Source organism: Garra rufa, chromosome 22 (assembly GCF_049309525.1).
Source record: "Garra rufa chromosome 22, GarRuf1.0, whole genome shotgun sequence".
In the NCBI taxonomy this organism is placed as follows: domain Eukaryota; kingdom Metazoa; phylum Chordata; class Actinopteri; order Cypriniformes; family Cyprinidae; genus Garra; species Garra rufa.
In genome coordinates this window covers 1,240,408-1,265,883 of record NC_133382.1, presented here as the reverse complement: position 1 = coordinate 1,265,883, position 25,476 = coordinate 1,240,408, and the positions used below count along the sequence as shown (strand labels likewise).

The following is a 25,476-nucleotide window of genomic DNA, read 5'->3' as shown; positions in this document are numbered from 1 at the left end:
TAAAAGAAACATTTATAATTTTGACCCATACAATGTATTTTTGGCTATTCAATGCAATTTTGAGTTTAAAACTCGCAATTCTGACTTTTTTTCTTACAATTTAAAATTTATATCTTGCAATTCTGGCTTTTTTTTCCTCAGAACTGCATCATATAAACGTGCAATTCTGACTATTTTTTCTCGCAATTTTGAGTTATAAAGCCAGTTCTGAAAAGAAATGTATATGTTCACAGAATTGCGAGTTTATATCTTGGAATTCTGACTTTATAACTTGCAATTGTGAGTTTATATTTCACAATTCTGAAAAAAAAAAAAAAGCCATTTTTGATTTTGTTTGCATTTGACTGCATTTGAATCTAAGGGTGCAAAATAATCAAAATATTGAGAAAATCGCCTTTAAAGTTGTTCAAATGAAGTTCTCAGCAATGCATATTACTAATCAAAAATTAAGTTTTTATATATTTACAGTATAAAATGTACAAAATATCTTCATGGAGCATCATCTTTACTTAACATCCTAATGATTTTTGGCATAAAAGAAAAATCTATCATTTTGACCCATACAATGTATTTTTGGCTATTCTGACTTTTTTTTTCTTGCAATTTTGAGTTGATATCTCTCAATTCTGCCTTTTTTTTCTTCTCAGAATTGTGTCATATAAGTTTGCAATTCTGACTTTTTTCTTACAATTTTAAGTTATAAAGCCAGTTCTGAAAAGAAAAAAAAAAAATATGTTCACAGATTTGTGAGTTTATATCTTGGAATTCTGACTTTATAATTTGCCACTGTGAGTTTATATTTCACATTTCTGAGAAAAAAGTCAGAATTGCAAGTTTGCATGCATTTGATTTAAATCTGAGGGTGCAAAAAAATCGAAATATTGAGAAAATCGCCTTTAAAGTTGTCCAAATGAAGTTCTTAGCAATGCATATTACTAATCAAAATTGCAGTTTTGATATTTATGGTAGGAAATGTACAAAATATCTTCACGGAACATGATCTTTACTTAATATCCTAATGATTTTTGGCATAAAAGAAAAATCTATCATTTTGACCCATACAATGTATTTTTGGCTGTTGCTACAAATATACCTGTGCTACTTAAATCCAGTTTTATGCTCCAGGGTCACATATATGCAGTGTGTTGTTGTACACTACCTTTCAAAAGTTTATCAGTCAGTATAAACATGCTTAAGTATGTTAAAGTATGTTTTAAAAAACTTTTAAAAAATATTCATAGAAATTGACAGAAATTAAATTAATGATTTTGACTTTTTATGTCAGTTTAATTTTTTTTAAATGTAAATTTCAAATCTTTATCTCAGTTATGACTTATCAGTCAGTAAGGTTTTTATTGCATTAAAAAGTATTTGCATTGTTTTATTGCATTTTTTTTTTCCAAATTCTACTCTTCATCTCAATTATGACATAGTTTTCTTTATCTCATAATTAAAACAGTTTAAATCTCAACTTTTTTGTCTCATTTTCACTTTTTGTCACTTTTGGTGATTAAGACTGTTTTTAGCCCATCATAATTATGACACAAACTCATAACATATGAGATAAAATGCCAAAATTATGAGCTGACCAAAAAAAGTGATGCATTTTTATTATATCTCATAATGTTGACTTTTTCACATAATTTTGACTTTAAGTCATAATTTCAATTTTCAGTTTATTATTGTACTCCAATGTGTTCAGAGAAAACTTCCACACATCACAGGCTTTCTGTCATTTTTCTGCCAGCTGAACTGGACTGAATCAGAAAGTATGCAAATGTTTCATCATTTTAATGTGAGAATATGATGAATAATTTGATTTCCAGTTTGTCAGCACTTCAGAAATGAACATTTTCAGCATTTGCCACACGTCTTCCTGCTCGCTGAGACACTGATGTTGACGTGTTTGAGCTAGTTTGAGCTTACCAGACGATACTGCAACAGCATGGTGAACCACAAGCTGCAACAACACTTCAGAACATTTCGGTTTGATTGATTTTGAAAGATGCCACTTGACAGACTGGGAGGTATAAGCAGATGAGACGCTTACGATCCGTCTGGAAATCCTGCGGACCAATCAGACTCAAGGTACCGCCGTGATCGTCTGCTGATGTGGCCTGTTTGTGCGCTGCATGATGGGCTCAGCCGCCGCTAATGGATGTTTGTATAAAACTGGACAGAAAGGGAAGGGATAATCAGAGGAAACTGCAGCTCCACACCACATGAATGCTGGCTTTGCTGATGTCAGGAGATCTGAACCTCTTATCTTTCCTGGGAATGCTGCATCATCTGTCTGGCTCGGGGATTTTCCAAGTGTCTGCCGCGACTAGAGCTAACCTGACTAAACCAGCTCAACACAAACACTTAAACGTGTTATTAGAGAGCTTTCTCAAGTCATATTACACAGCCGTTTTTAGCCAATCATCAAAATACAAAGGCATAAATGTGAGATAAAAGTCAAAATGATGAGATAAAACTGCAAGATTGAGGTAAAAAAAATTTGATAAATCAAGATTATGACAAATGAAAGTTTTTAGAATTTACTTTTTAATTTCAGTTTTATAATTTATACCTTTTATTAAAAAAAATCTCACTTATGACTACTCATTATTTTGACTCATATTTGTCATATGCATCTCATAATTTTTTACTTTGCCACTTTTGACAATTAAGACTTTTTAGTAATATCACTCCGATAAAAGGTCAATATCATGAAGTCATGTATTTTTATTATATCTCATAATTTGGACTTTTTATCAGTCACTTTTATCTAATAATTTAGTTTTTTGTCAATTTCAGCTCTTTCAATCTCAATTATTTCATAACTTTGACAAATAATTACAACATAATTTCAACTTTTTTCTAATAATTTCATTTTTTGTCAGTTTCAACTCATTATTATAAGTCATCATTTTGACTTTTTAACTGTGACTATCTTATAATTTATTTATTTTTGTCAAATTCAACACTTTTCGATCTCAATGATCTCATAATTTTTTACTATCTCATAATTTAGTTTTTTGTCAATTTCAACTCTTTCAATCTCAATTACATCATAATTTCAACTTTTTATCTGATCTTTTTTTTTTGTCAATTTCAACTCTTCTCCATTTCAAAGATCTCATAATTTAGACTTTTTGTCATAGTTTTTACTTTTAATCTCTCGACTTTTATCTCATAATTTAGTGTTTTGTCAATTTCAAGTCTTCGCAATTTCAATCATCTCATATTGTTGACTTTGTCATAATTTTGACACTCATAATTACAAGTTTTACTTTTTAACTTTGACTTTTATCTCATACTTTGGTCTTGTGTGATCATTTGTGACCCTGGAGCACAAAACCAGTCTTAAGTAGCACGGCTATATTTGTAGCAATAGCCAAAAATACATAGTATGGGTCAAAATTATCGATTTTTCTTTTATGCCAAAAATCATTAGCATATTAAGTAAAGATCATGTTCCATGAAGATATTTTGTACATTTTCTACCATAAATATATAAAAACTAGATTTTTGATTAGTAATGTGCATTGCTAAGAGCTTCATTTGGACAACTTTAAAGGTGATTTTCTCAATATTTAGATTTTTTTGCACCCTCAGATTCCAGATTTTCAAATAGTTGTATCTCAGACAAACATTGACCTATTTTAACAAACAATATATCAATGGAGAGCTTATTTACTCAGCGTTCAGATGACAATGAATCTCAATTTCGACAAATTTACACTTATGACTGGTTTTGTGGTCCAGGGTCACGTTTTACTTTGTCATAATTATGATCTAATAATTTTACGGTAATATCACAAGTAATATCACATAGCCATTTTTAACCAATCAGAAATATAAATATTTTTTCCTTCTGATGTCAGACGTCCCAAACTCGGTCTGGAGGGCTGCTGTCCTTCAGAGTTTAGCTCCAATCTCAATCAGACACACCTGAAGCAGCTAATCAACCATTTCCCAGGCAGACTACAAACTTCACAGCAGGTGTGTTGAGGAGAACTGGAGCAGGACACCAGCCTTCCAGGACCAAGTTTGGGCGCCCCTGACTTAGATGCCATGATTTTAGACGAGCGTGGTTGATGTGTTTCAGTGGCTCAGTCTGGACGTCATCCTAAAGTCATGTAGAGGAAGCAGTCAGTGTCAGTGAGGACCGCTGATATCTCCTCAAGTCTTCTGGTTCTGTCACCTGTTATTTCCTCCTGGGTGTCTTGTAGTTGCTCTGGATGACTCTACAAAGTCTGTGATCAGCACTTGTGCCTCTCCCAGCTTCTTAACACACTTTCCCACTGTCCTGAGCACGTGGCTCAGCCGCCGGTCCAAGGCCTGCAGATGGTCCTCGGTTAAAACTGGCGTGAGAGGGTCTCCGGAGAGGGATTCCCTCATGACGTCGCTCAGACGGTACTCGGACCGCGCCAGGAGCCTCAGTCTGAACAACGTGGAGCGCTTGATCCTTGTGAGCAAACATATCTTTATTTTTTTGTACATCGTTTTAAAAGTGTATGTCTCATACAGCTGTTCTTTAGGGGAGACACTGCAGGCACCTGTCAAGATTTTGGGCTTTTTTTTTTTCTTCAGACTAGTGCAAAGAAAACACCCAAAAGACACTGTTAAGTCTTTCTTTTATAGCACTTTATCTATTTCTGTCAATAGATTTCAGTTACAATCCATATTTTTAAAGGCCAAGAGTTGTTTCTCCTACACTGAGCCACAAATCTCCACTTCAGTAGCACTTACACACACCACACTTTACATTTGTGTTCCTGTCTATATCCTGAAGGTTTATACTGAGGGATTTGTTCATACAGAATTTGCTTGATTTTACACATTTTATTCCCCAAAAAATGGTAAAAAAATATATTGTTTCCTAAATGATAGAGTGACAAAGTGAGATACTAAAAATCCCCTCTGGAAAAACATTTGACTCTAATATGTCAAAAAAATTAAACAAGAATTTTGTGTTTGTCCATTATTTAGATTTTTGTACTAGAAATGTATGCAAATTAGTGCATATTTAATTAAATAATGGCTTATTTGCATATTTAACCCTAACATTTTAGAAAACTTGTAATAGAAAAAATGTTTGCAATTATCTGTAATCAATCGACTGGGTAAGTAAAGTCATAACTATTAGTTATTTTTTACCCCATTCACCCGCAGTGTCTCGCCTTAATATGTCAGAATGTCAAACATTAGTCTTTTGATTTTAAGGCCTTTCTGAGTTTCTTCTATATCATAAGGAGGTGTATATTTACAGCAGGAAGTGAAGTTAAATAACCCACTAAAATACACTGTTAGCTCTTTCTTTTCTAGCACTTTATCTATTTGTGTCAATAGATTTCAGTTACAATCCATATGTTTAAAGGCCAAGAGTTTTTTCTCTGAGCCATAAATCTCCATTTCAGCAGCACTTACACACACCACACTTTACATTTGTATTCCTGTCTATATCCTGAAGGTCTTTACAGAGGGATTTGTTCTTGTATAATTTGCTTGATTTTTTACATTTTATTCCCCCAAGGTAAAAAGTTGACTCTAATGTATCAAAAAATAAAAAATAAACAAGAATTTTGAATCAGACTTCATCCAGTGTTTAGATTTTTGTACTAGAAATGTATGCAAATTAGCACATATTTCATTAAATAATGGCTCATTTGCATATTTAAGCCAAACATTTTAGAAAACTTGTAATACAAAAATGTTTGCAATAATCTGTAATCAATCAACGGAGTAAGTAAGGCAATAACCGTTAGTTTTTTTTACCTGCGGTGTCTCGCCTTAAATGAACTTCACAGTAATTGAATGTAAAAATGCAAAACATATATTTGAGAAAAATCCTTACATGCAACATTGGGTCAATGGAGCAAGAATGGACATCTCATCATGGGAATGACGGCCAAATCTGGAGCAAACAAGAAGATGAAGAAGCCCGTTTGGGCCACATAACAAATAAATCATGCTTTGGTAAATCATAGTTAGGAAAAGTTCAAAATAATGACATGAAATTCTACTTTTAATCTTATATTTCATAATTCATACTTTTTATAATGTCACAGCCATCATAATTGTTTAAAGTCATAAATATGAGATAAAAGTACAAGGATAAGTTAAAATGATGAAATATAACGATGCTGAGATAAAAAAAAAAGTGATACTGAAATTATGTTTAGAAGTTACTTTTTATTTCACTGTTTTATTATAACGTTTTAAAAATGATAATATTAACTCTTGGTTATGAATTATTTATCTCATAATTTTGACTTTAGCTCATAATTAATTTTAACATGCTGTGGTAAATCATAATTAGAAAAAGGCCAAATTACTAAGTCATAATCATAACAGTGAAAATTATGCAAGTCCAAAATAATGACATAAAATTCTAAAGTCATAAATATGAGATAAGTTCAAAATTATAAGATAAATTGAAATTATAAGGTAAAAAAAGTTATAATTCTGCTTTTTAGATTTTACTTTCTATTTCACTGTTTTATGATCATTTGGACTTTTTTTCTCGTCGTTTAGATTTTTATGCCAATAATAACTCTTGATCTTGGTTATGGCTTATTTATCTTATAGTTTTGACTTTATCTCATGAGTATAACAGCCTGAATTTAAAAAAAAATCATGCTTTGGTAAATCATAACTAGGAAAAGTCCAAATTGTGACAACAAAAAAAACAAAACAAAAAACACAAATTATGAGATGCATAAAATTCTACTTTTTATCTCATATTTCATACTTTTTAGTAATATCACAGCCATCATCATTGTTTGAAGTCATAAACATGAGATAAAAGTTCAAAATTATAATATAAATTGAAATTATGAGATAAAAAATACTGAAATTCAGCTTTTTATATTTTAGTTTTTACTCACTGTTTTTGATCATTTTTATTTCATAGTTTAGTTTTTTTAAATGCAAATATTAACTCTTTATCTTGGTTATGGCTTATTTATCTCATAGTTTTGACTTTATCTCATAATTAGATAAAGCCTTAATTAAAAAAAAAATCATGCTTTGTTAAATCGTAACTAGGAAAAGTCCAAATTAGAAAAAACACAAATTATGAGAAACTAAGTCATAGTGATCATAACAGTAAAAATTATGAAACAAAGTCGAAAATTATGACATTCTTTTTAGTAATATCACAGCCATCATAAAAGTTCAAAACTATAAGATAAATGGAAATTATGAGATAAAAACATGATACTGATATCGAATTTACTTTTTACTCACTGTCTTTTTATCTCATAGTTTAGTTTTTTTTAAAGGCTAATATTACCTCTTTATCTTGGTTATGGCTTATTTGTCTCTGTTTTTAAAATTTATATTTTTATCTCATAAATAAAACAGCCTTAATAAAAAAACAAAAGACGAATTATGAGATACTGAGTCATAATCATAATAAAATTCTACTTTTTATCTTATTTCATCATTTATACTTTTTAGTAATATCACAGCCGTCATAATTGATTGGAGTCATAAATATGAGATAAAAGTTCAAAATTATAAGTTGAAATGAGGTAAAAAAAAAAAAAAGTGATACTGAAAATCTGCTTTTTAGAATTTACTTTTTACTTGCTGTTTTTGATGATTTGAACTTTTTATCTCATAGTTTCGATTTTTTTAAAGGCTAATATTAACTCTTTATCTTGGTTATGACTTCTTTATCTCAATTTTGACTTTATCTCATAATTAGACAAAGCCTTAATTTCAACAAAAAAAAAATCTTGCTTTGCTAAGTTATAATTATAAAAAGTCCAAATTGTGACCACACACACACACACACACACACACACACACACACACACACACACACACACACACACACACACACACACACACACACACACACACACACACACACAAATTATGAGATAATGATGACATGAAATTCTACTTTTTATCTTATATTTCAATTTTTATATTTCTACTTTATCTCATAATTTTACTTCTTCTTTCTAATTATTACTTACTACTTCTTATTACTTACAAACAGCATTTTTTGTCATAATGTCAAATTTTTATCTCATAATTATGACTTAGGTCATCATTTTGACTTTTTGTCACATTTAAACTGATCTCAGTTTTGACATGTGATCATTTTGCTTGTTTTATGTCAAACTTTTTTCTCAATACAGACTTTTTGTCATGATATTGACCATTTTGTCTAAGAATTTTGTCTTTTCAGTCAGTTTCAACAGTATATCGGTTATATTGTCTCACAATTTTGACTTCTGTCCTAATGTTGACTGATCTTATAATCATGACTTTTTAATGTCGTCATTTTGATCTTTTGCTGTAATTTCAACTCCCAGTTATGACTTTGATCTCATAATTTTAACTTTGTCAATTTCTTATCTCATAATCAACTTTTTACGTTGTAATTTCGACATTTTACATCACAATTTACCAAAGCATTGCATTTTTGTTCTTATATCAAAAATGGACATTTATGAGAAACAGCTTTGATAATTAAAGAGTGAAATGGGGCCATTTTCACAAAACTTTCAAAAATGCAAGATGCAAGGCAGTGGAATGAAAAAGAAACTCGAGGTCTAGAGGTCTGTTGTTTTAAAAGCTGAACTTCTTTTGACTTGAGAGCAGTTTCTAGAACACCATGTGTTGCACAAGATGCTGGAATAGATGTCAAAAACAATGGAAAAGCAGTGCAGTGCTTTGCAAAAACAAAAATGTACAGATGAGCACATACCCTCTAGCGTTGTCTAAGTGAAGCAGGAAACCATCATCTCCAAACTTAGTGAAAATCTCATAGTGGTGTCTGTCCATGTTTCCTAAAACATAAAGGAAAGTGATATCTTCCTTTAAGGACTTATGCAACCCTTGTGATGCTTTTTTTTTGGTGCAAAAGCAACCATCAGTGTTGGAGGTAAAGCATTACAATAATATTACTTTTTCCAAGTAATTAGTAATGCATTACTTTTTAATTGACAAGAAAATATCTGAGTTACTTTTTCCGCCATTTATTGATTAAAAGCTCTCCTGTCTCCATGTTGAGAGAAACTGATGTTACTTTAGTTCTAGAATAAATGTGAACATGCATTAATTCATCTCACTCACTAAAAAAAATAGATCAAGTGTTCTTCAAAATAAATAAAAACAGTCAAATTCAAGCAAACCTGCAATAATTAAATACTAATCAGCAAAAATTACTCAAGATAATCTAACATTTGCTTTCCTTTTTTTATTGCTGAAGAGTTGACATTTTTTCCTTCTGCGGTCTACTGTACAGACGTCAATTTAGTTTTTTCTGAGGCTTTTGGTGTAAAAACGCTTTTACATTTGACAAAAATACAACTTTTTATATTAAAAACAAACAAGCAAGCCCTGCCCAGATTTAAAAAGTAACGCAAAAGAAACACAACGCATTACTATAGAAAGTAACTAAGTAACGTAATTAGTTACTTTTTTAGGGAGTAACTCAATATTGTAATGCATTACTTTTAAAAGTAACTTTCCCCAACACTGATCAGGTATAACATCATTTTGCATTTGTTTTGACATTAAATGAATTCCGTTGAGTGTGGATATGGAGCGCATTTACATGCCTGTGAGAAAGTCAAATATAGCCATGTCAATAATGTTGAGCAGTCTGTTCCCAGAGTTGTAGGGATAAAGTTTTTTGACATTTTCGCAGTATAAGGGGTTGACCTCCCACCTGAGAACGAAAGAAAGAGAAGATGTTAATTGCTTCAAGCTGTTGGACTCATCTGAACATTACTGAACTTTAGACCCTATGTGAGCATGACAGACATTTTTGCTTCTTAGCCATGGTTTGGATCAAGAGTTGGATTTCTTGAATCCAAATAAGGCCATTCTACGTTACATAAAACAACAAATGCCGATCAGACTGGAATACTCTTGTTTTCTGTATAAATCAAGTTAAGCTGAATCTAAATGGACTCTTATTAACACATTCCTGCTCTTATTAAATCACTATCAGAAAAGAAACACTCAAGAGTGATTTAGTGCGTACTCCTCTCTCCCGGTGAAACTGTAGGCGCGGATCCAGGGGTTCGGGATGGAGATACGCGGAGCGATGCTCAAACCCGGCAGATACGCAGACATGGAGCCCTCCAGCAGATCAGGATGACCGCACACCGCATACTCAGACTTACACACGTATAAACACTTGGCGAAGAAACACGTGTTGTTGGCTGATCAGAGAAAAAGAAAAGCATTCAAAGCAACTGATACACTGCAGAAAATGCTTTTCTTACTTGGATTTTTTTGTCTTGTTTCCAGCCAAAATATCTAAAAATTCTTAAATCAACAAGGATTTTCTAGACGAGTAAAAAGTCCAAATTAAGTGTGTTTTTGCTTAGAACAAGCTAAATAATCTGCCAATGGAGTAAACCAAAAAATCCCATTTCAAACAGAAAACGATCATTTTTTCTTACCCCATTGGCAGATTATTTTGCTTGTTTCAAGCAAAAACACACTTAATTAGGGCCCGAGCACTACAGTGCGAGGACCCTATTGGAATTGCTCCGTTTATTATTATTCTTCTTCTTCTTCTCCAAAATGAAAAGTCTTTTTGAGGGCCTAAACATGCCCGAAAACTCACGAAACTTTGCACACGCATCAGACCTGGTGAAAATTTACATCTGATACGGTTTTCAGAAGTGGGTGTGCCAAAATGGCTCCATAGCGCCACCTATAAAATTTCAACGGAGTGCGCCACGAGCTGCGTTTCACGTACATGTACGAAACTCGGTACACATATGTAACACACCAATACCTACAAAAAAGTCTCCTGGTGCAACATTCGAAACCCAACAGGAAGTCCGTTATATTGAATTTCCTGTACGATTTTTGTGCAGTTTTTGCCATTTTCAGGCCTCGTACTTTAACGAACTCCTCCTACAGTTTTCATCCGATCATCTTCAAATTTGCTGAGTGTCATCATAAGGCCTTTGCGATGTTAAATTGCGAAGCTTTAGAGTTTTCGTCGAAGGGCGTGTCCGTGGCGGCCGGACAAACTTTGATGTTTCGCCATGAAAAAGGAAGTTGCTATAATTCAGGCATACAATGTCCGATCAGCCTCAAACTTCACATGTTTGATAACATTCTGGTCCTGAACACACGTCAGTGCCCATATTCAGTTATAGTCATAGCGCCACCTGCTGACAACAGGAAGTGACATGTTTAACACTGTTACGGACTCCTAGCAACATATTGAAAAGCGTTAACAAGTCTTAAATAGGCTAGCAACACGCTACAAACATGCTAAAACATGCTAGCAACACTTAGCTAAGAGCTAAAGCATGCTATTTATACAAATACAAAAGGAAATTGCTGTAACTCATGTATATAATGTCGAATCTGACCCAAAATTAATATTCAACATGCTACAAACATAGTAAAGCATGCTAGCAACACTTAGCTAATATGCTAAAGCATGCTAATAATACAATGAAACAGGAAGTTACTCTAACTCAGGCATACAATGCCCAATCAGCCCCAAACTTAACATGTTTGATAAGAGTCCTGGCCTGAACACACGCCCATGCCCGTATTCAGTTATAGTCATAGCGCCACCAGCTGGTAATAGGAAGCCACATGTTTAATACTGTTGTGGATGCCTAGCAACATTTTAAAAATATCAACAAGTGTTAAACAGGGTGGCAACATGCTAGAAACATGCTATAACATGTTAGCAACATTTAGCTAAATGCTAAAGCATGCTCTTAAAGCAATGAAACAGGAAGTTACTGTAACTCAGGCATGCAATGTCCAATCAGCCCCAAACTTCACATGTTTGATAAGAGTCCTGGCCTGAAGAGATATATATGCCCATATTCAGTTATAGTCACAGCGCCACCTGCTGACAACAGGAAGTGACGTTTACTGGTGTTACGGACTCCTAGCAACATATTAAAAAGTGTTAGCAAGTTTTAAATAGGCTAGCATCATGCTACAATCAAGTAAAAATGCTAGCATCACTTAGCTAAGAGCTAAAGCATGATATTAATACAAAGAAAAATAAGTGTAACTCATGCATACAATGTCCAATCTGACCCAAGCTTAATATGTTTGATAAGAGTCCTGGTCTGAACACAAGCTCATGCCCATATTCAGTTATAGTAATAGTGCCACCTGCTGGCAACAGGAAGTCACATGTTTAATTCTGTTGTGGAAGCCCAGCAACATTTTAAAAATATCAACAAGTGTTAAATAGGGTAGCAACATGCTAGAAACATGTTAGCAACATTTAGCTAAGTGCTAAAGCATACTCTTAATGTAATGAAACAGGAAGTTACTGTAACTCAGGCATGCAATGTCCAATCAGCCCCAAACTTAATATGTTTGATAAGAGTCCTGGACTGAATACATTTACATGCCAATATTCAGTTATAGTCATAGCGCCACCAGCTGGCAACAGCAAATTACTTGTTTTACACTAACTTAAACATGCAATGTACAATTTGCACCAAACTTGACATGTTTGGCAATAGTCCTGGCCTGAAGACGTCTGAAAGCCAATATTCCGTAATAGCGCCACCTGTTGGCAGCAGGATATGTCATGTATTACACTCAAGCATGCCATGTTCAATCTGCACCAAACTTCAAATGTTTGATAAAATCGCTGGCCCGAACTCATCAGCATGCCAATATTTAATTATACACATAGCGCCACCAGGTGGCAGCAAGAAATCTGGCACATCTAAATGACTTCCACATATTCCTCCTAAATTTACTATGTTAAAAGCATAGTGCCCACCATTCGCCACAGGTCGGCGGTGAGCCCGGTGCGAGGGCCCTCCCATCGCTGCTTGCAGCTTTAATTAGGGCCCGAGCCCAAAAGGGCGAAGGCCCTATTGTTCTTCTAAGGGTTCTTATTTTTTTTTTTTTTTTTTTTATTTTTTTACACCTTCCGGGCACTTTTGGGGGCCTTAACATACTCAAAAACTCTTGAAAATTTGCACACACGTCGGAATCTGCGGCCATCAGGACGCCACAGAGGCTGGGACCCGGGCGTGGTTCAGGGCCTCTACAGCGCCCCCTGGAACACAGTTTGAAAACTTGATGTACTGCGCACACATACTTGCACATATTGATATGAAACTCGGTACACATATAGATCTCACTGAGCCAAACAACTTTTGTACTCTATATCATAGGCTCCACCTGACAGGAAGTGAGATATTTAGGGCTGTTTAAAAAGCGCATGCTCTGGAATTTAACGTACTCCTCCCAGGAATTCCACGGGATTGTCACCAAACTCGGTCAGCATGATCTCAAGACATTGGGGACGCTAAATTGCGAGGAGATTTTTGATATCTCGAACGGTTTGGCCGTGGCAAGGCGACAAAGTTATGGCGAGAAATGAGAAACAGGAAGTGTCTAATAACTGTTGACCACATTGCCTGATTCTGATGAAACTTCACCAGTTTGTTCGTTGTATGATGCCGATTCCATAAATGTGACTATTATGAGTCAAAGTTATAGCGCCACCAACTGGCAGCAGGAAGTGTGTCATTTTCAAAATGCTTTGAAATCAGCCTCTTAATTTTACTCGATTTTCTTTAAACTTCATCAAAATCATGTCAAAACACGGCCGATAAGAATATGTAAAGGGGTCGATGATAAATCGAATGCTGTTGCCATGGCAACATGTAAAACTTTAAAATTAGATTCCTGTCTTTTCGAGGCAGTTAACATGCTTAGAATTTCATGAAACTCAACACACACATCAATATTAATGATAGTTAGACACTGGCAAAAGGTCATAAATGGGCGTGGAGCAGGCACTCTATAGCGCCATCTTTTGACAAAAGTTGGGGGGTTAGTTTTTCCTACAGTCACCAAACTCTGTACATATATTAATCTCATCAATTTGGACAACTTTCTAAATCAAACTCATTAGCTGAGACCAACAGGAAGCCGGCTATTTTGATTTGAATGTGGATTTTTGGAAAAATCAGGCTGTAAACAAATGCACACTACTTCTAAGAACAACCAGCTGCTCACACCAAACTTTTTTAACATGAAGAGAATATTCTGAAGATGTTAAATTGCGAGCGGATTTTGGATATCTTGAACGGTGTGGACGTGGTGATTTTTTAAAGATATAGTAAAAAATATTTTTATATCTTTAAAGTGCAGCATCCAAACTCTTTAAAACTTTTTTCACACAGAGATCTAATCATTCTGAGCAAGTGCTGCAAATAAAAAATGTATACAAGCTTCTATGAATTAAAGAAAATTAAAAAAATAACTCAGAAACCTGCTGTCACTCTGGTGAATGTCCCTACTGTGTGTGTGCGTTCAGTCAGGCACAGAGAAGCTCATTATTGCAGGGGGGAGGGGTGAGAGGCAGAGAGGGTGACAGAGTAGAGAGCCATCCTACAGACCATCTTTGAACAAAAAATGCACATATGTATTTTAATTACATAAATATATCTAATCTTTGAGAGTCTGATATTTTGAGAAAATATAAAGGGTCACTAAGTCTTTCATTGTTCGTATTTTGCAGTTGTTGTTTTTTATTTATTTTTTTACTTAACTGTACCATGAACTTGTCCTATTCAGTCACATAGCAAAAGATTTAAAAAAATACAACTTTTTAGCATGATCAATTTATCTTCATTGATAGACAATATTTACATAGTGTTATTTATTGAATATAAAATAATAATAATAAAAAATTATGACAAACTTTGACAACAAAACAAACGTTACTGTTATCTCTTCAAAACATCTGAAAACCATAATTTTAAGATCAGTTATAAATATATATATATATCACCCCGTTAAAATACTCAACTTGATTTTTAAAGATGTTTTGAAAGAATGAAGAGTTTATAGAGCACTTTATTGTGTATTGCTGTACACCCACATGAACTGTGTTCATGTTCATGTTAATTCACAGTACATAAACTTTATATGAATACTTTTTTAGCTAAATATTAATTAACATTAATAAATGCTATTTATGTATTGGTCATGTTAACTAATATAGTTAATGCTAACAAATAAAACTGAATGGCAACATTTTATATTCTGTGTGTATGTGTCTGTGTGTTGATTTTAAAGTCTAACCCTTTCAATTCTGTAAACTTAAAATCCAAACTAGCAGAGGATTACTGTGAATGCATGTGCCAACTGGGCACCGTCTTCCTTATTGATTCTTAGTTATGTAGCACTTAAGAGTGATGTCTTATAACAGGAGTCACCAGCAAAGCAATATCCACACAAAAATTGTACAGATAGGTAACAATGACATTTAAGCAGAAGTGGTGGATGTAAAGGAAGCAATAATAACATTTTGCTATCATCATGAATCATGTTCTTATCATCATTTGTAGCATACTGGTTCACAGTTGGCATTTATCTGAAGTCCTTGCATTGATTGCATTTAGTTAAATCAACATTATATTTGGTCAGTCTGATCTTGAAGCCTTAGAGATGTTAAATTGTGAAGATCTTGAGTTTTCATTAAAGGGCATGTCCGTGGTGGCCTGACAAAGTTTGATGTTTCTGCATAGACATAGAAGTGGTTATAACTTAGCCTGAAAATGTCTGATCTGCCACAAAATTCACAGGTTTGGTAAGAGTCCTGGCCTGAAGACACCTAAAGACCAATATTCAGATATTATCATAGCGCCACCTGTTGGCAGCAGGATATCTCATATATTTCACTAACTCAAACATACCAAGGTCAATCTGCACCAAACTTCATATGTTTGATAATAGTGCTGGCCTGAACACATCTACATGCCAATAATCAGTTATAGGCCTAGCGCCACCAGCTGGCAGCGGCAAGTTTGGCACATTTAAGTGACTTTGACATATTTCTCCTACATTTACTGTATTAAAAGCATACTGCCCACCGTTTGCTGTTTTCCTGAAGCCACCGGTCGGCGCTGAGCCCGGGTGCGAGGGCCCGTTCATCGCTGCTCGCAGCTTTAATTAGGGCCCGAGCACCGATGGTGTGAGGACCCTATTGAATCTGCTCCGTTTATTATTATTATTATTATTATTATTCTTCTTCTTCTCCAAAGTGAATCGCATTTTAGAGGACCTAAACATTCCCGAAAACTCACAAAACTTTGCACACACATCAAACCTGGCGAAAATTTACGTCTGATTTGGGTTTCAGAAGTGGGTGTGGCAAAATGGCTCGACAGCGCCACCTTTAGACGTTCAGCGTTGTGCGCTTTCAGCTGTGATTCACGTACATGCACGGAAATCGGTACACACATGTAACACACCAAAACCTACAAAAAAGCCTCTTGGAGCAAAATCCGGAACCCAACAGGAAGTCGGTTAATATTAATATTCTCAGCAAAATTTGTGTCATTTTTGCCTTTTTCAGGTGTCGTACTTGAACGAACTCCTCCTACAGATTTATTCGGATCAACGCCAAATTTGCTGAGTCTAGTCTAAAGCCCTTTGTGACGTTAAATTGTGAAGATCTAGAGTTTTCATCGGAGGGCGTGTCCGTGGCGGCCTCGCAAATTTCGATGTTTCGCCATGAAAAAGGAAGTTGCTATAACTCAGGCATACAATGTCCTATCTGTCCCAAACTTCACATGTGTGATAACACTCCTGACCTGAAGACATCTACATGCCCATATTCAGTTATAGTCATAGCGCCACCTGCAGGCAACAGGAAGTGTCATGCTGTACTCTACAACCAACTCCTCCTAGAGATTTATTCAGATCAACACCAAAATCGGTCAGTCTAATATAAAGGCCTTAGCGATGTTAAATTGTGAAGATCTTGAGTTTTCGGTAAAGGGCGTGTCCGTGGCAGCCTGACAAATTTCGAGGTCTCGCCATGGATATAAAACTTGTTATAACTCAGCCATAAAATGTCCGATTTGCCTCAAACTTCACCTATTTGATAAGAGTCCTGGCCTGAACACATCTGAAGGCCAATATTCTATTATAATCACAGCGCCACCTGTTGGCAACAGGAAATGACTTGTATCAAACTCCTCCTAGAGATTTAATGATATCAACATTATATTTGGTCAGTCTGATCTAGAGACCTTAGAGATGTTAAATTGCGAAGATCTTGAGTTTTCGTTAAAGGGCGTGTCTGTGGCGGCGTGACAAAGTTTGATGTTTCGCCATGGACATAGAAGTTGTTATAACTCAGCCATAAAATGTCCGATCTGCCTCAAACTTCACAGGTTTGGTAAGAGTCCTGGCCTGAAGACACCTAAAGGCCAATATTCAGATATTATCATAGTGCCACCTGTTGGCAGCAAGATATATCATATCTTTCACTAACTCAAACATACCAAGGTCAATCTGCACCAAACTTCATATGTTTGATGAAAGTGGTGGCCTGAACACATCTACATGCCAATAATCAGTTATATGCATAGCGCCACCAGCTGGCAGCAGGAAATTTGGCACATTTAAGTGACTTTGACATATTTCTCCTATTTTTACTGTATTAAAAGCATACTACCCACCATTTGCTGTGTTCCTAAAGCCACCGGTCGGCGGTGAGCCCGTGTGCGAGGGCCCGTTCATCGCTGCTTGCAGCTTTAATTATTATTATTATTCTTCTTATCCGGAATGAATCGCATTTTTGAGGGCCTAAACATACCCGAAAACTAACAAAACTTTGCACACACATCAGACCTGGCGAAAATGGACATCTGATATGGGTTGCAGAAGTGGGTGTGGCAAAATGGCTCAATAGCGCCACCTTTACACGTTCCGCGGTGTGCGCATTCAGCTGTGATTATCGTACATGCACAAAAATCGGTACACATATGTAACACACCAATACCTACAAAAAAGCCTCTTGAGATAAAATCCGAAACCCAACAGGAAGTTGGTTATTATTAATTTTCTCAGCAAAATTTGTGTCATTTTTGCCATTTTCAGGTGTCATACTTGAACGAACTCCTCCTAGAGATTTATTCGGATCAACACCAAATTTGGTGAGTCTAATCTAAAGCCCTTTGTGACGTTAAATTGCGAAGATCTAGAGTTTTCATCGGAGGGCGTGTCCGTGGCGGCCTCGCAAATTTCGATGTTTCGCCATGAAAAAGGAAGTTGCTATAACTTAGGCATAAAATGTCCGATCTGTCCCAAACTTCACATGTGTGATAACACTCCTGACCTGAAGACATCTACATGCCCATATTCAGTTATAGTCATAGCGCCACCTGCTGGCAACAGGAAGTGTCATGTTGTACTCTGCAACAAACTCCTCCTAGAAATTTATACAGATCAACACCAAAATCTGTCAGTCTAATATAAAGGCTTTAGTGATGTTAAATTGCGAAGATCTTGAGTTTTCGTTGAAGGGCGTGTCCGTGGCGGCCTGACAAATTTCGAGTTCTCGCCATGGATATAAAACTTGTTATAACTCAGCCATAAAATGTCCAATAAGCCTCAAACTTCACATATTCGATAAGAGTCCTGGCCTGAACACATCTGAAGGCCAATATTCTATTATAATCACAGCGCCACCTGTTGGCAACAGGAAATGACTTGTATCAAACTCCTCCTAGAGATTTAATGATATCAACATTATATTTGGTCAGTCTGATCTAGAGGCCTTAGAGATGTTAAATTGCGAAGATCTTGAGTTTTCGTCAAAGGGCGTGTCCGTGGTGGCCTGACAAAATTTGACGTTTCGCCATGGACATAGAAGTTGTTATAACTCAGCCATAAAATATCCGATCTGCCTCAAACTTCACAGGTTTGGTAAGAGTCCTGGCCTGAAGACATCTAAAGGCCAATATTCAAATATTATCATAGCGCCACCTGTTGGCAGCAGGATATATCATATCTTTCACTAACTCAAACATACCAAGGTCGATCTGCACCAAACGTCATATGTTTGATGAAAGTGCTGGCCTGAACACATCTACATGCCAATAATCAGTTATAGGCATAGCGCCACCAGCTGGCAGTAGAAAGTTTGGCACATTTAAGTGACTTTGATCTATTTTTCCTACATTTACTGTATTAAAAGCATACTGCCCACCGTTTGATGTTTTCCTAAAGCCACCGTTCGGCGGTGAGCCCGGGTGCGAGGGCCCGTTCATCGCTGCTTGCAGCTTTAATTATTATTCTTCTTCTTCTTCTCCAAAATGAAAAGTCTTTTTGAGGGCCTAAACATGCCCGAAAACTCACGAAACTTTGCACACGCATCAGACCTGGCGAAAATTTACATCTGATATGGTTTTCAAAAGTGGGTGTGGCAAAATGGCTCGATAGCGCCACCTATAAAATTTCAACGGAGTGCGCCTCGAGCTACGTTTCACGTACATGTACGAAACTCGGTACACATATGTAACACACCAATACCTACAAAAAAGTCTCCTGGTGCAACATCCGAAACCAAACAGGAAGTCCGTTATATTGACTTTCCTGTACGATTTTTGTGCAGTTTTTGCCATTTTCAGGCCTCGTACTTTAACGAACTCCTCCTACAGTTTTTATCCGATCATCTTCAAATTTGCTGAGTGTCATCATAAGGCCTTTGCGATGTTAAATTGCGAAGCTTTAGAGTTTTCGTCGATGGGCGTGTCCGTGGCGGCCTGACAAACTTTGATGTTTCGCCATGAAAAAGGAAGTTGCTATAACTCAGGCATACGATGTCCGATCTGCCTCAAACTTCACATGTTTGATGACAGTCCGGTCCTGAACACATGTCAGTGCCCAAATTCAGTTATAGTCATAGCGCCACCTGCTGACAACAGGAAATGACATCTTTAACACTGTTACGGACTCTTAGCAACATATTGAAAAGCGTTAACAAGTCGTAAATAGGCTAGCAACATGCTACAAACATGCTAAAACATGCTAGCAACACTTAGCTAAGAGCTAAAGCATGCTATTAATACAAATACAAAAGGAAATTGCTGTAACTCATGTATATACTGTTGAATCTGACCCAAACTTAATATTCAACATGCTACAAAAATAATAAAGCATGCTAGCAACACTTAGCTAATATGCTAAAGCATGCTAATAATACAATAAAACAGGAAGTTACTCTAACTCAGGCATACCATGTCCAATCAGCCCCAAACTTAACATGTTTGATAAGAATCCTGGCCTAAACACACGCCCATGCCTGTATTCAGTTATAGTCATAGCGCCACCAGCTGGTAACAGGAAGCCATATGTTTAATACTGTTGTGGATGACTAGCAACATTTAAAAAAAAAATCAACAACTGTTAAAAAGGGTACAAACATGCTAGAAACATGCTATAACATGTTAGCAACATTTAGCTAAGTTCTAAAGCATGCTCTTAATGCAATGAAACAGGAAGTTACTGTAACTCAGGCAGGCAATGTCCAATCAGCCCCAAACTTCACATGTTTGATAACAGTCGTGACCTGAAGATGTCTACATGCCAATATTCAGTTATAGTTATAGCGCCACCTACTGTCAACAGGAAGTGACATGTTTAACACTGTGACACACTATTAGCAACACACTAAAAAAGCCATTGAGTGCTAAACTAGTTTAAAACGTACTCAAACATGCTAGCAACACTTACTTAGTGCTAAAGCATGTTGTTAAAGACATAAAACAGGAAGTTACTGTAACTCAGGCATGCAATGTCCAATCAGCCCCAAACTTCACATGTTTGATAAGACTCTTGGCCTGAAGATATATACATGCCCATATTCAGTTATAGTCACAGCGCCACCTGCTGACAACAGGAAGTGATGTTAAATGGTGTTACGGACTCCTAGCAACATATTAAAAAGCTTTAGCAAGTTTTAAATAGGCTAGCATCATGCTAGAATCATGTTAAAACATGCTAGCAACACTTAGCTAAGAGCTAAAGCATGATATTAATACAAAGAAAAATAAGTGTAACTCATGCATACAATGTCCAATCTGACCCAAGCTTAATATGTTTGATAAGAGTGCTGGTCTGAACACAAGCCAATGCCCATATTCAGTTATAGTCATAGTGCCACCTGCTGGCATCAGGAAGTCACATGTTTAATACTGTTGTGGATGCCAAGCAACATTTTAAAAATATCAACAAGTGTTAAATAGGGTAGCAACATGCTAGAAACATGTTAGCAACATTTAGCTAAGTGCTAAAGCATACTCTTAATGCAATGAAACAGGAAGTTACTGTAACTCAGGCATGCAATGTCCAATCAGCCCCAAACTTAATATGTTTGATAAGAGTCCTGGCCTGAATACATTTACATGCCAGTATTTAGTTATAGTCATAGCGCCACCAGCTGGCAACAGCAAATTACTTGTTTTACACTAACTTAAGCATGCAATGTACAATTTGCACCAAACTTGACAAGTTTGCCAATAGTCCTGGCCTGAAGACATCTAAAAGCCAATATTTTGTAACAGCGCAACCTGTTGGCAGCAGGATATGTCATGACTTACACTCAAGCATGCCATGTTCAAGCTTCACCAAACTTCATTTGTTTCATGAAAGCACTGGCCTGAACACATCTGCATGCCAATATTCAGTTATAGGCATAGCGCCACCAGCTGGCAGCAGGAAGATTGGCACATATCAATGACTTTGACATATTCCTCCTACATTTACTGTGTTAATAGCATAGTGCCCACCATTCGCCACCGATCGGCGGTGAGCCCGAGTGCGAGGGCCCTACCATCGCTGCTTGCAGCTTTAATTATTATTCTTCTTCTCCGGAATGAATCGCATTTTTGAGGCCCTAAACATACCCAAAAACTCATAAAACTTTGCACACACATCAAACCTGGCGAAAATGTACGTCTGATATGGGTTTCAGAGATGGGTGTGGCAAAATGGCTCGATAGCGCCACCTTTACACGTTCCGCTGTGTGCGCTTTCAGCTGTGATTCACATACATGCACGAAAATCGGTACACACATGTAACTCACCAATACCTACAAAAAAGCCTCTTGGGATAAAATCCGAAACCCAACAGGAAGTCAGTTATTATTAATTTTCTCAGCAAAATTTGTGTCATTTTTGCCATTTTCAGGCGTCATACTTGAACGAACTCCTCCTAGAGATTTATACGGATCAACACCAAATTTGGTGAGTCTAATCTAAAGCCCTTTGTGACGTTAAATTGCGAAGATCTAGAGTTTTCATCGGAGGGCGTGTCCGTGGCGGCCTCGCAAATTTCGATGTTTCGCCATGAAAAAGGTAGTTGCTATAACTCAGGCATACAATATCCGATCTGTCCCAAACTTCACATGTGCGATAACACTCCTGACCTGAAGACATCTACATGCCCATATTTAGTTATGGTCATAGCGCCACCTGCTGGCAACAGGAAGTGTTATGCTGTACTCTACATCAAACTCCTCCTAGAGATTTATACAGATCAACACTAAAATCGGTCAGTCTAATAAAAAGGCTTTAGTGATGTTAAATTGCGAAGATCTTGAGTTTTCGTTGAAGGGCGTGTCCGTGGCGGCCTGACACATTTCGAGGTCTCGCCATGGATATAAAACTTGTTATAACTCAGCCATAAAATGTCCGATTTGCCTCAAACTTCACATGTTCGATTAAAGTCCTGGCCTGAACACATCTGAAGGCCAATATTCTATTATAATCACAGCGCCACCTGTTGGCAACAGGAAATGACTTGTATCAAACTCCTCCTAGAGATTTAATGATATCAACATTATATTTGGTCAGTCTGATCTAGAGGTCTTAGAGATGTTAAATTGCGAAGATCTTGAGTTTTCGTTAAAGGGCGTGTCTGTGGTGGCGTGACAAAGTTTGATGTTTCGCCATGGACATAGAAGTTGTTATAACTAAGCCATAAAATGTCCGATCTGCCTCAAACTTCACAGGTTTGGTAAGAGTCCTGGCCTGAAGACACCTAAAGGCCAATATTCAGATATTATCATAGCGCCACCTGTTGGCAGCAGGATATATCATATCTTTCACTAACTCAAACATACCAAGGTCAATCTGCACCAAACTTCATATATTTGATGAAAGTGCTGGCCTGAACACATCTACATGCCAATAATCAGTTATAGGCATAGCGCCACCAGCTGGCAGCAGGAAATTTGGCACATTTAAGTGACTTTGACATATTTCTCCTATTTTTACTGTATTAAAAGCATACTACCCACCATTTGCTGTTTTCCTAAAGCCACCGGTCGGCGGTGAGCCCGTGTGCGAGGGCCCGTTCATCGCTGCTTGCAGCTTTAATTTCAACTTGTTTTTTCTGAAAACAAGACAATTTTTACTCGTCTAGAAAATACTTGATTTAAGATGTTTTGATATTTTGGCTGGAAACAAGACAAAAAAATCCAAGTAAGAAAAGCATTTTTTTTGCAGTGTGCTCACCAAGGCTGCATTTACATGATTAAAAATGCAGTAAAAATTGTGAAATATTTTTACAATTTAAAACAGCTGTTTTCTACGTGAATATATTTTAAAATGTAATTGATCGCTGTGATCAAAGCTGAATTTTCAGCATCATTACTTCAGTCTTTAGTGTCACATGATCCTTCAGAAATCATCTGATTTGCTGCTCACACAAAATTCTTGTCTTGTTTTCAGAAAAATCAAGTCAAAATCAAGTGTATTTTTGTTTCGAAACAAGATTAATAATCTGCTAATGGGGTAAGAAAAATAATATTGTTTTCTGTTTGAAATAAGATTATTTTTCTTACCCCATTGGTAGATTATTTAGCTTGTTCTAAGCAAAAACTCACTTCATTTTGACTTGTTTTTTCTGAAAATAATTTTTACACTTCTAGCAAATCCATCTTGATTTAAGAATTTTTAGATATTTTGGCTGGAAACAAGACAAAAAATGTAAAAAAAAAAAACATTGTACAAAATGGCCCCAAAAATGTTAAATATATATATGAGTTTGGGGTATGTAAACTCTCTTCTGCTCACCAAGGATCATTTATATGATCAAAAATGCAGTAAAAATTGTGAAATATTTTTACAATTTAAAATATGTTTTCTATGTAAATATCTGTTAAGCTATAATTTATTTCTGCGACGCAAAGCTGAATTTTCAGCATCATTACTCCAGTCTTCAGTGTCACATGATGCTTCAGAAATCATTCTAATAAACTGATTTGCTGCTCAAGAAACATTTCTGATTGTCAATGTTGAAAACTGTTGTGCTGCACAATATTTTTGTAGAAACCGTCATATATTTTATTTTTCAGGATTTGCACTTATTTGAAATAGAAATCTTTTGTAACATTAGAAATGTCTTTACTGTCACTTTTGATTAATGCATCCTTGATAAATGAGTGTTAATTTCTTAAATTTACATACAGCCGAGGTCAAAAGTTTACACACCCCTTTCAGAATCTGCAAAATGTTAATTATTTTACCAAAATAAGAGGGATAATAGAAAATGCATGTTATTGTTTATTTAGTACTGACCTGAATAAGATATTTCACATAAAAGGTGTTTACATATAGTCCACAAGAGAAAAAAAGTTTAATTTACAAAAAAGACCCTGTTCAAAAGTTTACATCCTCTTGATTCTTAATACTGTGTTGTTTCCTGAATGATCCACAGCTGTGTTTTTTTGTTTAGTGATAGTTGTTCACGAGTCCCTTGTTTGTCCTGAACAGTTAAACTGTCTGCTGTTCTTCAGAAAAATCCTTCAGCTCCCACAGATGGTTTGGTTTTCCAGCATTTTTGTGTATTTGAACCCTTTCCAACAATGACTGTATGATTTTGAGCTCCATCTTTTCACACTGAGGACAACTGAGGGACTCATATGCAACTATTACAGAAGGTTCAAACACTCAAAACCATGCATTAAGAGCTGGGGGTGAAAATTTTTGGAATTTGAAGATCAGGATAAATGTAACTTATTTTGTCTTCAAGGAAACATGTAAGTATCTTCTGTAGCTTCTGAAGGGCAGTACTAAATGGAAAAAAAAAAGAAAAGATATTTAGGCAAAAAAAAAAAAGTGTACACACATCCATTCTGTTCAAAAGTTTTCACCCCCAGCTCTTAATGCATGTTTTTTTTTTTCCTTCTGGAGCATCAGTGAGTGTTTGAACCTTCTGTAATAGTTGCATATGAGTCTCTCAGTTGTCCTCAGTGTGAAAAGATGGATCTCAAAATCATACAGTCATTGTTGGAAAGAGTTCAAATACACAAAAATGCTGGAAAACCAACAAATTTGAAGGATTTTTCTGAAGAACAGCAGGCAGTTTAACTGTTCAGGACAAACAAGGGACTCATGAACAACTATCACTAAACAAAAAAAAAACAGCTGTGGATCATTCAGGAAACAACACAGTATTGACAATCAAGAGGATGTAAAATTTATATAAATTCAAGTATTATTTTCTCCTGTGGACTATAGCTATGTAAACATCTTTTATGTGAAATATCTTATTCAGGTCAGTGCTAAATAAAAAATAACATGCATTCTGGTAACAATTTACATTTTGCAGATTCTGAAAGGTGTATGACCTCAACTGTACTTACCCCAAACTTTTGAACTTTAGTAGTATTTCTAATGTAGATTAGTGATGCC

At 35.8% G+C, this 25,476-nt stretch overlaps 1 protein-coding gene across 1 annotated transcript in view; it reads right to left on the bottom strand.

Annotated features, from left to right (window-relative positions):
- Nucleotides 1–1,659: 1,659 nt before the first annotated feature.
- The window catches only part of fam20a (FAM20A golgi associated secretory pathway pseudokinase), a 40,776-nt gene continuing 16,959 nt past the window's right edge, over nucleotides 1,660–25,476 (bottom strand). Inside the window, exons 7-11 of the mRNA XM_073828533.1 lie at nucleotides 9,998–10,178; nucleotides 9,570–9,679; nucleotides 8,714–8,795; nucleotides 5,843–5,902; nucleotides 1,660–4,453 (exon numbers count right to left, since the gene is read on the bottom strand). Coding sequence (XP_073684634.1) covers nucleotides 4,186–4,453; nucleotides 5,843–5,902; nucleotides 8,714–8,795; nucleotides 9,570–9,679; nucleotides 9,998–10,178 — 701 coding nt within the window. The 3' untranslated portion in view covers nucleotides 1,660–4,185. The remainder of the gene's footprint in view (nucleotides 4,454–5,842; nucleotides 5,903–8,713; nucleotides 8,796–9,569; nucleotides 9,680–9,997; nucleotides 10,179–25,476) is intronic.